At 42.8% G+C, this 13,525-nt stretch overlaps 1 protein-coding gene across 1 annotated transcript in view; it reads left to right on the top strand.

Moving 5' to 3' along the window:
• The window catches only part of PPM1H (protein phosphatase, Mg2+/Mn2+ dependent 1H), a 298,038-nt gene that overhangs the window by 226,900 nt on the left and 57,613 nt on the right, over nt 1-13,525 (top strand). The window contains exon 6 of the mRNA XM_069764438.1: nt 1,652-1,770. Coding sequence (XP_069620539.1) covers nt 1,652-1,770 — 119 coding nt within the window. The remainder of the gene's footprint in view (nt 1-1,651; nt 1,771-13,525) is intronic.

The raw sequence follows: 13,525 nt of genomic DNA, 5'->3' as shown, positions 1-13,525 counted from the left end.
CAAGTTTCCTGTGCCTTTGTAGCTCACACATCCCCAAAATATCAGTGATCCACCTCCGTGTTTTACAGTACGAATGGTGTTCCTTTCATCATAGGCCTTGTTGACCTCTCTCCTAATGTAACGTTTAGGGTTGTGGCCAAAAAGTTTAATTTTGGTCTCATCACTCCAAATTATCTTGTTCCAGAAGTTGTCTTTGTGCTGTTTTGCATATTGTAGGTGAGATACTTTGTGACATTTGCGCACTAATGGCTTTCTTCTAGCGACTCAACCATGCAGACCATTTTTCTTCAAATGCCACCTTATTGTTCTTCTGGAAACAGCCACACCGCTAGTCTTCAGGGGTCCTGTATTTCAGCTGATGTTATTTGAGGGTTTTTCTTTGCATCCTGAACAATTTTCCTAGCAGTTGTGGACGAAGTTTATGTTGGTCTACATGACCATGGTTTTGTTTTTACAGAGCCCCTGATTTTCCATTTGTTAGTCACAGTTTGAGTGCTGCTGCCTGGCATTATCAATTCCTTGGATATCTTTTTGTATCCCTTTCCTGTTTTATGCAGTTCAACTACCTTTTCTCGTGGCTGACCAATATACTACATACCTGTGCAATACACTACGTGGCTGTGTTATGTACTACGTAGCTCTGCTATATACTACGTACGCTGTGTTTCATACTACTTAGCTTTGTTATATACTACGTAGCTATGTTATATACTACGTCGGTTGTGTTATATACTACGTCACTGTGCAATATAGTACGTAGCCTGTGCTATATACTACCTACATATTCTAGAATATCCGATACGTTCGAATCGGGCCACTATCTAGTTTGACAATAAATGGCTTCACCCAACCACTAACCATGAGTGGAGAAAGTGTTGATGTTCTCTTTCATATTCTCTGAAAAAAGGCCAAGAAAGGAAACATTCTGCCGGTGTATGTAAACTTTTGATCACAACTGTACATAACAATTTCTCAGTAACAGAGGAACAGACTGGCCATATTAATGTATCGCCGAACTTTTATTTGTTAGAGCTGCATGCACATATCACTAGACTGGATGTTGAAATGCTGCTGACACATTCCCTTTAACAAAAGTTAAGCTTTTCTTTGTCTGCCCCTTCCGTAAAGTGAGGATACAAAGTTAAATTATCATTGGGGTTTTTTTTTTGTTTGTTTTTTTAAAGGGGATCCATCAACACGGTTTGTCCCTTAAGCAATTGTCATAGAGTAATGAAGAGGTCCCTAAAATAAATCCTATAAATATAATGGGGGCGATATATGGTTACATAATTTATGAATATGCTATAGAAAAAGAGCTTTGCTGTCATTTTTTTTGTGTTTATCTTTTCTGTACACTAAATAAATTCAGCAGACCCATTTCTCTATTAGGAATGCAGGGAATTAATCCAGGATTTGGTTTGCAATGCTGCTTAATCTCAGTGGTTTATGTCAAGATTTACATCTAAGTCCTGATTTCCTGCCATCACTTCCAGGAGCTAAAATTACAGATAAGAATGATTATGTAAGCTATTCATGCTCGGGTGAATATGCAGAACAAGGCTCAGATATGGTTGTACTAATCTTTTCGAATGTACATTACATGGCTTACAGTTTCTAAGGAATCTTCTATTTCTCTTTTCCAATCTGTTAGGCTTTCCTGCAGCCACATCTACTGGGAAATGAGTTCACACATTTAGAATTTCCAAGAAGAGTGCAGCGTAAGGAACTGGGCAAGATGATGCTTTACAGAGACTTTAATATGACCGGCTGGTGAGATTTCATATTTGGACTCCTTCACGTACAATGTTGCTTGATTACTGCTATTCTGCCTAAACGGAGGTTGCTTTAGTAAATTTAAAACATTGTTTGTTTGTATGTTTGTTTTTCACCAAATGTTATACAATGGCATGTAAACGTTTGGGCACCCCTGAAAAAAAAATCACTGTTATGGTGCACAGTTAAGAAAGTTGATTATTACATGATCTCTAAAAGGCCTAAAGTTAAAGCTGACGCATTTCATTCTTTGAGGCAAAAAAAATATATTTTAATCTTTTACATTTCAAAAATTACAAAAAAGGAAAATAGGTTGATCCAAAAGCTTGGGCACCATTGGAGATTTGTGTGCTCGGATAACTTTGAAGAAGGTTTCAGACAATTATTTGTCTGTTAGTTATTGCTTGTACACGGTCATCGTTAGGAGAGGCCAGGTGATGCAAATTTCCCAGCTTTACAACCCAGCCTCCTCTAGCCTTGTGCCAAAAACAGCAGCCATGGATTCTTCTAAGCAACTGTCTAGCACTCTGAAAATGAAAATGGTGGAGCCCCACAAAGCAGGAGAAGGTTATAAGAAGATAGCAAAGTGTTTTCAAGTTGCCCTTTCCTCAGTTCAAAATGTAATTAAGAAATGGCAGTTAACAGGAACAGTGGAGGTCAAAATAAGATTTGGAAGACGAAGCTAAATTTCAGGGAGAGCTGCTTGTAGGAATCTTATAGAGGCAAATCAGAATGCCCACCTGACTGCAAAAGGTCTTCAGAAAAATTTAGCAGACTCTGGAGTTGTGGTACATTGTTCTATTGTTCAGAGACACCTGTACAAATATGGCCTCTTCATGGAAGAGTCTTCAGAAGAAAACCTCTCCTGCATCTTCACCATAAAACTCAGCATCAGAAGTATGCGAAAGAACATCGAAACAAGCCTGATGCATTTTAGAAACAAGTCCTGTGAACCGATGAGGTTAAGATAGAACTCTTTGGCTTCAATGTTCATAGGTATGCGTGGAGAAAAAGAAAGCACAGAATTTCAGGAAAAGAACATCTCGCCAACTATTAAGCATTGGGGGTGGATCAATCATGCTTTGAGGTTGTGTTGCGGCCAATGGAACAGGGAAAACTTCACAGGCAGAGGGAAGAATGGATTCAATTAAATGTTACCAAATTCTTGATGCAAACATAACATCATCTGTAAAAAAGCCGAAATTGAAAATAGAATAGCTTCTACAAATGGGTAATGCTCCTAACCAAAATTGTGTCAAAATCCACAATAGACTACCTCAAAAGGCACAAGATGAAGGTTTTAGGCTATGTCACACGTAAGAAAAGAGGTGCAGAATTTTCTGCACAAAATCCGCATCTCCTGGCAGAATCCGCAGCTGCGTATTTGCTGCGGTTTTTATGCGGTTTTAGTGCGTTTTTCTGTGCGGAATTGATGCGGATTTCGTGCGGATTTTCTGCAGTTTTTACCAATGCGGATTTCTATTAATGGAAGGGTGCAGAAAAGCTGCAGATCTGCACAAAAGAAGTGACATGCACTTCTTTGAAATCTGCAGCGTTTCTGTGCGGATTTTTCTGCACCATGTGCACATCTTTTTTTTTTTTTTTCACTTTGATTTACATTGTACTGTACATCACAGTGCAGATCTGCAGCATTTCTGCGCAGAAAAAGACGCTGCAGATCTGCAATAAATCTGCATCGTGTGCACACAGCTTTACAATGGCCCTCACAGTTCATTGATCTGAACATCATTGAAAATCTGTGGCTAGATCTCAAAAGAGCAGTGCCTGCAAGAAGACCCAGAAGTCTCACAGAACTGGAAGAATTGGCTGAAAATCCCTTAAACAAGATTTGAAAGACTCTTGGCTGACTACAAAATGCATTTGCAAGCTGTGATACTTTCAAAAGGGGGTGCTACTAGATACTATACTTTCAGGGTGCACAAACTTTTGCATTGACACATTTTTCCCTTTTGCAATTTTTAAAATGTAAGATACATTTTTTTTTTTAGCATAAACTACAAAGGAAATGTGTCATCTTTAACTTTAGGCCTTTTAGAAATCATTTAATCTTCAACTTGCTTAACTGTTCACGATAAATCATTTTGGCCAGGGGTGCCCAAACTTTTACATGCCACTATAGTATAAACTCCAGTAGCTAGCACACCCCAGATATCTACTCAACCCAGATTGATCAATCATCATAATGCCAAATCGTGAAATGTGATTTATCACTTGTGTGGTCACATTTCCACTGCTGTAGAGCCCAGTAGTGGCATTCGTTGGACTACTCCAGCTGATGCTTAAATTGCCTGTGCATGGTGGTCTCAGGTTTGTGTGCAACTGTCTGACTAGACAAACCCATTTCATGAAGATCCTGACGCACAGTTGTGCTGATGTCACTTCTAGAGGAATTTAGAAATTTTGCAATGAGTGATGCATTGGAGTATAGTCTGTTTTTCAACCCCATACGCATCAGCAGCTGTTGACTTTCTATGTAAATTTGTCTGGTCTACCACTTTGTAACAGAGTTGCTGTAAATTCTAGATGCATGCACTTCTTAAAGGGAATTTGTTAGTAGGATCAACTTTCCGAAGTCATCTATATGGGCATGCTGGTCATAAAGAGTTGAACAAAATGATGCCATGATATCTCCGATCCAACGTCTTATTTCAGAGAAAGCCATGTTTTTCTTATGTGAATGCGCTGTTAAAGACGAAGGGCCAGACGCTGATCTGCACGAGTCTGCCTGCAGCTTATATTAAATGAAAGGGGTCATTTCCAGTGTTGGATATATAGTTGAGGACAACCTACTGTCAGTCATTACATGTCTCACACTGAGAACGCTCGCTTTAATTTATAATGAGCTTTATAGATATCAGATGGCAGATGTCAAGGTATCATTTTATTCCACTTCCTAGGACCTACATGCCCATATTAGATGGTTTAGGAGGGTTGTTGCTACTGACAGATTCCCTCTTATGCTAGGTTACAGCTGATTGTGGTAGGTCCATAATCAGCATTCAGGTTGAGTCACTGAGAATACAGAGCGGCCGCTGTATTCCCGCCCTGACTGACACTGACTCTGCATTGGGGCTGGCTGTCGGTCAGGGCCGGGGGGCCTGGCTACCGCCGTCGCTCTGTATTCTTCTTTTTATACATTAAAAATAACCAATATAACATCCTAAGATCCAGTGCCGCCTTTCCACCGTTACTCCTGCCTTTTGTTGTTTTCTGGTTGCACCAGTGATGTCATGACTACAGCACAAGTGACCGCTGCAGCCAATCCTTTACTTTACTGGTTCATGGTGTTTTATATTGGTAGAGCCACAGAACACAGCGATTGGCTGTAGCTGTCGCATGCATTCATGCGTTGACATTAGGACATCTTTCCTGCAGCCAATAAACAAAGACCAGGACAGTGTTGTAGAGGCAACACTGGACCTGTAGAGGATGAGAATTGGTGGGTTTGTTATTTTAAAGAATTGCAAACCTATAGAAGAAGAAAAAAGGATGCATGGACACACGCCTCTAACACATCACTAGCTGGAGTGTGTTATACCCGAAGATATCCATTTGAAATGAGGTTACAGTGGCTGACACTCTACCTACTGAGACAAGCAAGCACATTGCCTTTCCTGTGTGTCGATGACTGCAGTAAGAGCTATAGCATTGTGAATGTCATCACTTGTCATAAATTTGAGGAGTGGGGGTTGTCATGCCCAGCTGCGCCCACATTGTCCAAGATGAGCAAACATGGCATGATCACATCAAAAATTGCAAAATTTTAGCTCGCCACACGTTGCGACAAAACTTTGGCACTTTTCAAAGCTTTTTATGCAAGAATTCAGGGGTAAAAGCTTTGATGAATCAGGCACTTTATGTAAGCTGGGAAAAAGATGACAGTCATGATAATTTATGGATAACAAAATGCAATTTTTTTTTTTTCATGCATGTTTTAATGTATTTTTCCATTCATTTGTATTTATGATATTTGCAGCAAATGCGCTGAAAGGATTTACATGCTACAGATTTAAATCTGCCAGGAAAGAATAAGCAACGTGTGCATGAGACTTCAGGAATCTCATTCACGCTAGGAAATCCTTCAGGTTTTGTGACAGATCCATTTAGACAAAACTACAACATGTGAATAGACCCTTAGGCTATGTTCCATTGTTCAGGATTTGCTTCAGAAAATTTTGCTGCAAATCCTAATGCGTTGGCAGGAAAAACGCTGGGTGAAATCCACACATTTTTGAAACATTTTTGTTGCATCTCTTACTTACATTTTTGGTTGAGATTTTCCCCATACATTAGTATGGATGAAATCCACAGAAAAACTGTGAAAGAATTGACATACTGCAGATTTAAATCTGCTGCAAATCTACAAAGAAAAAATAAGTGACATTTGCATGACGCTTCAGAAATTTTACTAACTCTACTGGTGCTAGGAAATCCTTCAGGTTTTGTAACAAAATTGATCAGAAAAAAGCGCAACGTGTGCACATACCCTTACAATGTAGAAGAGCCTTGCAGTCTGAATAGTAAGGCTATATTCACACGTTGCATTTTTGCAGCATTTTTATCTGCAGCATTTTTTCACCCTCTGGAAACAATGGGTAAGAGCAAAACCACAGCAAAAAGGTACATAGGTATCAGTTTTTGCTGTGGTTTTCATGCAAAAACATTAAGGAAGTGGCATCATGATTTTTTGGGGGGTGCTAAAGCTTATCAACCTGCACAAGAGACAGCAAAAACGCAGCAAAAACGCAACGTGTGAACATATCCTAAACCCTTGTGTGATCTGGCTGTTTGGAGTTGAACTGGAAAGATGCTGGAAATCAGTAATAAGCAAGTATTTTAATACAACTACACTATATTGCACCTTTGTATTTAGAAAGGTTTAGGGGATACAGATTTTTGGGGGGGAGTTCTCCATCTCTTCTTTTATTTGTCTGGAGTGCTCCATCTCTTCTGCTTTTTGTCAGGAGTGCTCCATCTCTTCTTTTGGTCGGGAGTGCTCCATCTCTTTTTTTTTTTTTTTTTTTGTCCGGAGTGCTCCATCTTTTCTTTTTGTCGGGAGTGCTCCATCTCTTCTTCTTTTTGTCGGGAGTGCTCCATCTCTTCTTCTTTTTGTCAGGAGTGCTCCATCTCTTCTTTTTGTCGGGAGTGATCCATCTCTTCTTTTTGTTGGTAGTGCTCCATCTCTTTTTTTTTTTTTTTTTTTGTCAGGAGTGCTCCATCTCTTCTTCCTTTTGTCGGGAGTGCTCCATCTCTTCTTCTTTTTGTTGGTAGTGCTCCATCTCTTCTTTTTGTCGGGAGTGCTCCATATCTAATTTTTTTTGTCGGGAGTGCTCCATCTCGTCTTTTTGTCCTGAATAGTGATGAGCGAATATACTCGTTGCTCGGGTTTTCCCGACCATGCTCGGGTGACCTTCGAGTGTATGGAGATTAAATTTTCATCGCCTCAGCTGAATGATTTACAGCTATTAGCCAGGCTAAGTACATGTGGGGGTTGCCTGGTTGCTAGTGAACCCCCACATGTAATCAAGCTGGCTAATAGCTGTTAATCATTCAGCTGCCACGATGAAAACGTAATCTCCGAATACTAACAAATACTCGGAGATCACCCGAGCATGCTGGGGAAAACCCGAGCAACGAGTACACTCGCTCATCACTAGTCTTGAATGCTCCATCTCTTCTTTTTTTTGTCGGGAGTGCTCCATCTCTTATTTTTGTCGGGAGTGCTCCATCTCTTCTTTTTTTTGTCGGGAGTGCTCCATCTCTTCTTTTTGTCGGGAGTGCTCCATCTCTTCTTTTTTTTTTGTTGGGAGTTCTCGATCTCTACTTTTTTTGTTCGGTGTGATCCATCTCTTCTTCTTTTTGTCGGGAATGCTCCATCTCTTCTTTTTGTCTGGGGTGCTCCATCTCTTCATTTTGTTGGGAATGCTCCAACTCTTCTTCTTTTTTTGTCAGGAATGCTCCATCTCTTCTTATTTTTTGTGTTATTATTTTCCTAGAAGTTTTTCCCCTGCAGGATTATTTGATGCATAGACGTGCTATGTGGGGGCAAGCAGATTGGGCATAGATCTATAATTTGGAACCTAGGGACTACTTGTTCCATAACAAAAGGTTTATGCATGAGCCAAGAGTTTTTCCCATGATTGTTCACCAGGAGCCCACCACTCCGACATCTTTCTGCCGTGGGAAAGTGGAGGATGGGAGGTATGTTCCTAAAGATTGACTTGGGACGGCAGCATGGTTGTGCTGCTGGCCCAATCTTTGCCCTCACAGATGAGGCAGGCAGCGGCGGCTTTGTTCCAGCGGAACTGAAAATCTCAGCAGGACTGAAACTGGTTAACTTCAGAGCAGTGTTTGCGGGTGCTTGCTTATAGACTGCAGAGGTGGCCTGTAACCTTGGCAGTGAGCAGTACACTAAATTTGAATATCCCGCTGGTCTTGTGAATTTAGAAGCTTTTTAATATAGGGTAAATTGAAAAGTTCCTTGTTTTTACAATCACTTTACAATTGTAAAGATTTGGTTGCTAAACTGCACATGTATTTTACCATAAGATGTTTATACTCAGTCCTACTGGAGAAGCTTCTGCATAGAATCTAATAGAATGAAGATGTAAATTATTTGAATGACACATTTGCTCCCTATCTTCATGCACTCTATGCAGAACCACAATTCGCATACCTAGAAATGCGATCATTTTGATATGTGTTCAGGTTACTGATATTTCTTTATATCTTTTTCTCTTGATTGACTAGTTTTTATTTTTTTAATCTCATTATAATAGAAACCTGTCAAACATTTAAAATATTAGCTGAATATTCATAAATGGCTTCATTCGGTAGAGTAAAAATGTTCCTCTTACCTCCCTTCCCTGAAGAGACGTGTCAGGATGATATACCTCTTAGCATGTTTGATTTGATTGCATTTAATTAAATATATTAGTATGCAAGAATATATTTTTCTTTCGTTGGCGCTTTGTTGAGTTTTGGAGCTCTGCCAAGCTGCTAAGCATCAGGGAATTACTTTGTTTCCCTCTTCCTTTACTCTCCAAGGATCTGATTAAAAGAAACTTCACTTTCAATACATTCAGATGCTTCGCAGTGACCTTTTCTTTGTGAGAGTCCGTGGATTTTCTTTACCGAAACAAAAAAGTGCTTATTAATCTCTGCCAGAATTGGAAAACAAGAAGACAAAAAATGATTATCTAGATTTAATTTGTGTCTTCCAAATCATATGTAATGAAGCGGGTGGGGTAGCTGTCTCGCTGAGGATTTATTATGCTTTTTAATGTATGACTAAAAGAATTTGAAAACATGAGATGAAAGAGCGGAATTGCACTGCATTCTGCATTGACCCACTTAATTCGCAAGGAATTGATCCAATGTTATAAGATACATGAAGGTTTTTTTTGTTTTGTTTTTCAAATACCGTATATACTCGAGTATAAGCCGACCCGAGTATAAGCCGACCCCCCTAATTTTGCCACAAAAAACTGGGAAAACTTATTGACTCGAGTATAAGCCTAGGGTGGAAATGCAGCATTTACCGGTGAATTTCAAAAATAAAAATAGATCATTATTTCCCCATAGCTGTGCCATATAGTGCTCTGCACCGTTCATATTTCCCCATAGGTGTGAACCATATAGTGCTCTGCACCGTTCATTGTGCCCCCTAGCTGTGCTCTGCACCGTTCATTGTGCCCCCTAGCTGTGCCATATACGGTGCTCTGCACCGTTCACTGTGCCCCATAGCTGTGCTGTGCCATATACGGTGCTCTGCACCGTTCACTGTGCCCCATAGCTGTGCTGTGCCATATACGGTGCTCTGCACCGTTCACTGTGCCCCATAGCTGTGCCATATACGGTGCTCTGCACCGTTCACTGTGCCCCATAGCTGTGCTGTGCCATATACGGTGCTCTGCACCGTTCACTGTGCCCCATAGCTGTGCCATATACGGTGCTCTGCACCGTTCACTGTGCCCCATAGCTGTGCTGTGCCATATACGGTGCTCTGCACCGTTCACTGTGCCCCATAGCTGTGCTGTGCCATATACGGTGCTCTGCACCGTTCACTGTGCCCCATAGCTGTGCTGTGCCATATACGGTGCTCTGCACCGTTCACTGTGCCCCATAGCTGTGCTGTGCCATATACGGTGCTCTGCACCGTTCACTGTGCCCCATAGCTGTGCTGTGCCATATACGGTGCTCTGCACCGTTCACTGTGCCCCATAGCTGTGCTGTGCCATATACGGTGCTCTGCACCGTTCACTGTACCCCATAGCTGTGCCATATACGGTGCTCTGCACCGTTCACTGTGCCCCATAGCTGTGCTGTGCCATATACGGTGCTCTGCACCGTTCACTGTGCCCCATAGCTGTGCTGTGCCATATACGGTGCTCTGCACCGTTCACTGTGCCCCATAGCTGTGCCATATACGGTGCTCTGCACCGTTCACTGTGCCCCATAGCTGTGCTGTGCCATATACGGTGCTCTGCACCGTTCACTGTGCCCCATAGCTGTGCCATATACGGTGCTCTGCACCGTTCACTGTGCCCCATAGCTGTGCTGTGCCATATACGGTGCTCTGCACCGTTCACTGTGCCCCATAGCTGTGCTGTGCCATATACGGTGCTCTGCACCGTTCACTGTGCCCCATAGCTGTGCTGTGCCATATACGGTGCTCTGCACCGTTCACTGTGCCCCATAGCTGTGCTGTGCCATATACGGTGCTCTGCACCGTTCACTGTGCCCCATAGCTGTGCTGTGCCATATACGGTGCTCTGCACCGTTCACTGTGCCCCATAGCTGTGCTGTGCCATATACGGTGCTCTGCACCGTTCACTGTGCCCCATAGCTGTGCTGTGCCATATACGGTGCTCTGCACCGTTCACTGTGCCCCATAGCTGTGCTGTGCCATATACGGTGCTCTGCACCGTTCACTGTGCCCCATAGCTGTGCCATATACGGTGCTCTGCACCGTTCACTGTGCCCCATAGCTGTGCTGTGCCATATACGGTGCTCTGCACCGTTCACTGTGCCCCATAGCTGTGCCATATACGGTGCTCTGCACCGTTCACTGTGCCCCATAGCTGTGCTGTGCCATATACGGTGCTCTGCACCGTTCACTGTGCCCCATAGCTGTGCTGTGCCATATACAGTGCTCTGCACCGTTCACTGTGCCCCATAGCTGTGCTGTGCCATATACAGTGCTCTGCACCGTTCACTGTGCCCCATTGCTGTGCCATATACAGTGCTCTGCACCGTTCACTGTGCCCCATAGCTGTGCTGTGCCATATACGGTGCTCTGCACCGTTCACTGTGCCCCATAGCTGTGCTGTGCCATATACGGTGCTCTGCACCGTTCACTGTGCCCCATAGCTGTGCTGTGCCATATACGGTGCTCTGCACCGTTCACTGTGCCCCATAGATGTTCCACATAAATTTGTGCCGCCGCTGCCGCAATAAAGAAAAAAAACCACATACTCACCTCCCTTGATTGCAGCTCCCGGCGTCTCGTTCCGGCGCCTCCATCTTCCCGGCGTCTCTGCTCTGACTGATCAGGCAGAGGGCGCCGCGCACACTATATGCGTCATCGCGCCCTCTGCCTGAACAGTCAGAGCGCAGACGCCGGGAAGATGGAGGCGCCGGCCGGGAAGATGGATCGGCGCCCGGCGGCTGGAACGAGGACAGGTGAATATAACATACTCACCTAGTCCTGGCGATCCTCGCGCTGTCCCCTCCTGTCTTCGGTGCCGCAGCTTCTTTCTCTATCAGCGGTCACCGGCACCGCTGATTAGAGAAATGAATAAGCGGCTCCGCCCCTATGGGAGGTGGAGCCGCTTATTCATTTCTGTAATGAGCGGTCCCACGTGACCGCTGAAGAGGGGAAGAAGCTGCAGCGCCGAAGCCCGTGGGACGGCAGGGACAGCGCGAGGATCGCTGGGACTAGGTAAGTATACCCCAGCGCCCTCAGCCCCTCACCTGCCGACCCCACCGCTACCGTGACTCGAGTATAAGCCGAGGGGGGCACTTTCAGCCCTAAAATTTGGGCTGAAAATCTCGGCTTATACTCGAGTATATAGGTAAGTTATTCTTTGTATAGTAGAAACTTAACATTTTCTCTTGTACTTTCTATATCATTTTTTTTTTTTTTTTTTTGGGGGGGGTGGTTTTTTTTAACCCCTTCAAGACCCAGCCTATTTTGACCTTAAAGACCTTGCCGTTTTTTGCAATTCTGACCAGTGTCCCTTTATGAGGTAATAACTCAGGAACGCTTCAACGGATCCTAGCGGTTCTGAGATTGTTTTTTCGTGACATATTGGGCTTCATGTTAGTGGTAAATTTAGGTCAATAAATTCTGCATTTATTTGTGATAAACACGGAAATTTGGCGAAAATTTTGAAAATTTCGCAATTTTCACATTTTGAATTTTTATTCTGTTAAACCAGAGAGATATGTGACACAAAATAGTTAATAAATAACATTTCCCACATGTTTACTTTACATCAGCACAATTTTGGAAACAAAATTTTTTTTTGTTAGGAAGTTATAAGGGTTAAAATTTGACCAGCGATTTGTCATTTTTACAACGAAATTTACAAAACCATTTTTTTTAGGGACCACCTCACATTTGAAGTCAGTTTGAGGGGTCTATATGGCTGAAAATACCCAAAAGTGACACCATTCTAAAAACTGCACCCCTCAAGGTACTCAAAACCACATTCAAGAAGTTTATTAACCCTTCAGGTGCTTCACAGCAGCAGAAGCAACATGGAAGGAAAAAATGAACATTTAACTTTTTAGTCACAAAAATTATCTTTTAGCAACAATTTTTTTATTTTCCCAATGGTAAAAGGAGAAACTGAACCACGAAAGTTGTTGTCCAATTTGTCCTGAGTACGCTGATACCTCATATGTGGGGGTAAACCACTGTTTGGGCGCACGGCAGGGCTTGGAAGGGAAGGAGCGCCATTTGACTTTTTGAATCAAAAATTGGCTCCACTCTTTAGCGGACACCATGTCACGTTTGGAGAGCCCCCGTGTGCCTAAAAATTGGAGCTCCCCCACAAATGACCCCATTTTGGAAACTAGACGCCCCAAGGAACTTATCTACATGCATAGTGAGCACTTTGAACCCCCAGGTGCTTCACAAATTGATCCGTAAAAATGAAAAAGTACTTTTTTTTCACAAAAAAATTCTTTTAGCCTCAATTTTTTCATTTTCACATGGGCAACAGGATAAAATGGATCCTAAAATGTGTTGGGCAATTTCTCCTGAGTACACCAATACCTCACATGTGGGGGTAAACCACTGTTTGGGCACATGGTAAGGCTCGGAAGGGAAGGAGCGCCATTTGACTTTTTGAATGAAAAATTATTTCCATCGTTAGCGGACACCATGTCGCGTTTGGATAGCTCCTGTGTGCCTAAACATTGGCGCTCCCCCACAAGTGACCCCATTTTGGAAACTAGACCCCCCAAGGAACTTATTTAGATGCCTAGTGAGCACTTTAAACCCTCAGGTGCTTCACAAATTGATCTGTAAAAATGAAAAAGTACTTTTTTTTCACAAAAAAATTATTTTCGCCTCAATTTTTTCTTTTTCACATGGGCAGTAGGATAAAATGGATCATAAAATTTGTTGGGCAATTTCTCCCGAGTACGCCGATACCTCATATGTGGGGGTAAACCACTGTTTGGGCACACGGCAGGGCTCGGAAGGGAAGGCGCGCCATTT

Source organism: Ranitomeya imitator, chromosome 4 (genome assembly GCF_032444005.1).
Source record: "Ranitomeya imitator isolate aRanImi1 chromosome 4, aRanImi1.pri, whole genome shotgun sequence".
Taxonomy (NCBI): domain Eukaryota; kingdom Metazoa; phylum Chordata; class Amphibia; order Anura; family Dendrobatidae; genus Ranitomeya; species Ranitomeya imitator.
The sequence above is the reverse complement of the archived record's forward strand: the minus strand, read 5'-3'. Positions and strand labels throughout refer to the sequence as shown.